Source organism: Gossypium arboreum, chromosome 9, assembly GCF_025698485.1.
Source record: "Gossypium arboreum isolate Shixiya-1 chromosome 9, ASM2569848v2, whole genome shotgun sequence".
Lineage (NCBI taxonomy): Eukaryota > Viridiplantae > Streptophyta > Magnoliopsida > Malvales > Malvaceae > Gossypium > Gossypium arboreum.
This window is the reverse complement of record NC_069078.1, coordinates 84,528,748-84,532,034: the sequence shown is the minus strand read 5'-3', so window position 1 is coordinate 84,532,034 and position 3,287 is coordinate 84,528,748. Positions and strand designations below refer to the sequence as shown.

At 34.4% G+C, this 3,287-nt stretch overlaps 1 protein-coding gene across 1 annotated transcript; it reads right to left on the bottom strand.

The window, feature by feature from the left end:
- Positions 1 to 356: 356 nt before the first annotated feature.
- LOC108456340 (transcriptional regulator SUPERMAN-like) lies at positions 357 to 1,169 on the bottom strand. Its single transcript, XM_017754936.2, has one exon. The coding sequence runs from the start codon at positions 1,167 to 1,169 to the stop codon at positions 357 to 359; it is 813 nt and encodes a 270-aa protein (XP_017610425.1).
- Between the last annotated feature and the right edge of the window lie 2,118 nt (positions 1,170 to 3,287).

The window sequence follows — 3,287 nt, the reverse complement described above, 5'->3', positions numbered from 1 at the left end:
AGGTAAAATTCTCCTATATCATTTTATTTCCATTCACAATATTTGAATTCAAAACTTTTGAAGATATAAAATTTTTTATGGTTTAAATCTAAACCCTAATCTTCATTTCATTTCTTCTTCTTAGATGATAACAATAAACTCTTCTTTCTCTTTAAATTTACAGCCTGTTTTCCTCTATTTTCTTTTAAATTCACATTTATGAAATCAAAAGTTATCAAGCATTTAAAAAAAAGAACACAAAAAATCATACACCCAGTTAAAAATCAAAACTAGACACTTAATTTCTTATTCATTCCATTCTATTGGCAGTCTTTTAGATATAAAGAAAATTGCACACTCAGTGATCTCTTTGGTTTTCAAGATGTTGTTGGACGTTTATGCCCTAGTCGAAGCTCAAGATCAAGCTCTTCAATGGGTATTTCCTTGTTGCTGATATTCAATCCCTGGTTGAGATTATTATTATCACCCCGCGTCCTTGAATGTACTGCTTTGGTTGAGTAACAAAAAGAAGAAGAAGGAGAACTATTTAACACCGGAGGAGTTACCGGAAAATTTATGGGTGACTGTGTTGCTGCCGTCACCGCCATGAAGTTGTAAGAGGGATATGGTGAAACGGAGAGAAGGGTAGAAGATGAATCGATGGGCCATGCATCCATGGGTGGAGAAGAAGTGAGAACACCATCACTAGGGTTGTGTAATTGGTAGAGAAGGCACAAACCACCATTTGTGACGAATTCTTGTGTGGGTATTAAGAGAGTGGATGAGGAAGTTGTGGATGGAGAAGATGGTGAGGTTGGGTTGTTTAATGCACCATTACCACCACCACCACCACCACCAGCAGGGTGTGCTTGGTGAAGCCGAGCCCTGTCACGGCGGTGCACATTCATATGACCCCCGAGGGCTTGAGCTGAACGGAATTCCCTTCTACAAAAGCTGCAAGAATAAGACCTCGGTGGCCAAGTTGTGCCCATTACATTACCTGTGTCCTCGGCAAAGGCCCTAACCTCCCATGAATCATCGTCTACTTCATGAGAATGCCCCTTTGGGTACCACATCAAGGAACCAACGGTGGCTAAGTTAGTATCGGGCTGATGATGGTTGTGGTTTTGTTGAGATTGGGCTAACTTTTGAAGTTGGGTCGATGAGAGAAGGTCAAGCTCAGCAGCCATGGTGGTTTGTTGAAATATATATAAAGATATGAGATGGAGAGTAGATGATGGAACATGGGGTTAAATACAGGGGGAAGCAAATGGGGATGGGTTTTGAGAAGGTAGGGACAAATTAGAACCCTAACACCGAGCATATCACCCAAGCATTTGGATTTTTGCAACATCAAACCTTAATAATGACTTAGCCCACTCAACTATCTTTCTTGTTCCCCTTCGTGTGCACGGACAATTTATGTCCTACTTCGCCTGCAACTCCATGTTTGAAAAAGAACATGTCTATTACTATAACCACATATTTTTATTTATTGCACTTGTTTTACCTATTACATATTCTTACCCAAGGATTATCTCTTTGCTAAAATCTTTTAAATTAAAAAGCTGAGAAAATGAATGGCAAGTGAATTTTTTGTTATTTGATTTGTATTGATTGGAAGGTGACAAGAGATTGGGTAATGCTAATGAAGTTTGGTTTTTTCTTTTTACTTCGTAATGTGAACAGAGGTGTAGTTGTAGTATATATGCCCAAATAGCTAAAGTGTGAAGAAGCATAGGATTATATGTATAATCAAAACATCCATTTTTCTCCTTTTGCTTGTCTTCTTCCTTATGGCCTCATTTATTTGCCAATAGTGAACCCAAAACTTAGAATGATGAATTTAATCCCCACACCTTCACATTTTATTCCAATATATACATGTATTTTACACCATGTCTAGAATTACTTATAACTCCTCCTCAACCTATAAATAGAAAGATAATACGCTTCAACGCGTTCGAACCCACACCATCATGCACTGGCAATAATGTCCATGCCAATTAAACTAATACTTAATTAACTAAAAATAAATAAATTTAAATGCAGAGGTTTTAAGATAAAATTCCCATATTTGCTGAGCACAAAAAATTAAATATGAGTTCCACTCCCCTCGTACGGAATTTAAAATTAGATATGATTAGACGAAAGCATTTTCCAATCGCTCTCAACTTGGATGTGGACTGTCGTTACATACATTAATAATTTGGTATCTAAATTCTTCATATTGTTTTCTTCTGCTTGCATTAGCATCAACTAAACCATTTTTACTAGGAAAATGTCTTCATATATCTTACCAAATTTATCGATAAGTAGTAAGAAAAAAATGGCAACCAAAATTTTTCTTAAATATTTGGACTAAATTTGAATACTAGAATAGACATTGTTGGTGGGACTTTATCTGAATATAGGGGCGAATTTAGACATTTTTTTAATAGGGACTGGAATTAAATTATAAATTTTTAAGAGTTCAAAATATAATTTTATCATTTATTAGTTTCGAATTTCATCATTTTTTTAAGGACTAAACAATTTTTTTTTCTTTTTTTAGAGATCAAAGTGTAATTTTACCACATATTTTCATTATTCCTAAAAAGACTAAATTACATGATTTTTATTTTTGAGGGGTCAAAACCATTACCTTTCCCTTAAATTCACCCCTGCCTAAATACCTCCCCATACTTGAACATGACTATAATTCAATCATAAAAATGGACGATAATATTTGTAGTTATACCATATCTTGCAAAATATTTTTAAAAACTTTAAAGTTACAAATTAATATAATGTTCAAAATTTATAATTCAGTACTTTTGGCTCAGCAGAAAATATTTTTATTTCACCTATGTTACAAGTAATATTTTAGTTTTAACTAATTATAAAAATATGATTATACAATTACTTTTTAAAAAGAAATAAATAATAAAACAGGAAATTTTTTAATTTAATGGGTCTGAACAAATTTTTTTCTTTAAAAAAGCAAATTTATTTTCAGTTTTTCTTTTTGGTACAAAAATAAGGAAACAAGGAAACTAAATTCGAATTACCCCCTCTCCACAAGAGTCGCTATGGAGTAAGGTTTCAAGTCTCGCCGATGGCGTCTCAAGACGAACCAAACCTCTTTCGATGTTCTGAGCTAAATTCGCCAAGTGATCTGCCCAACTATTTCCTTCACGATGAATGTGTCTAACCTCGGCCACCCATCCTTCATTTATCAAGTTAAGCAATTTATAATCAAAGTACCTAGAGGATGATTATTCTCAAAAGGTCGTCGAAGGAGCTGTACCACCAGTAGTGCATCTAAC

What these genes read in the sequence shown, in the direction of transcription:
- LOC108456340 (XM_017754936.2), bottom strand. Translation starts at nt 1,169, where the DNA reads ATGGCTGCTGAGCTTGACCTTCTCTCATCGACCCAACTTCAAAAGTTA.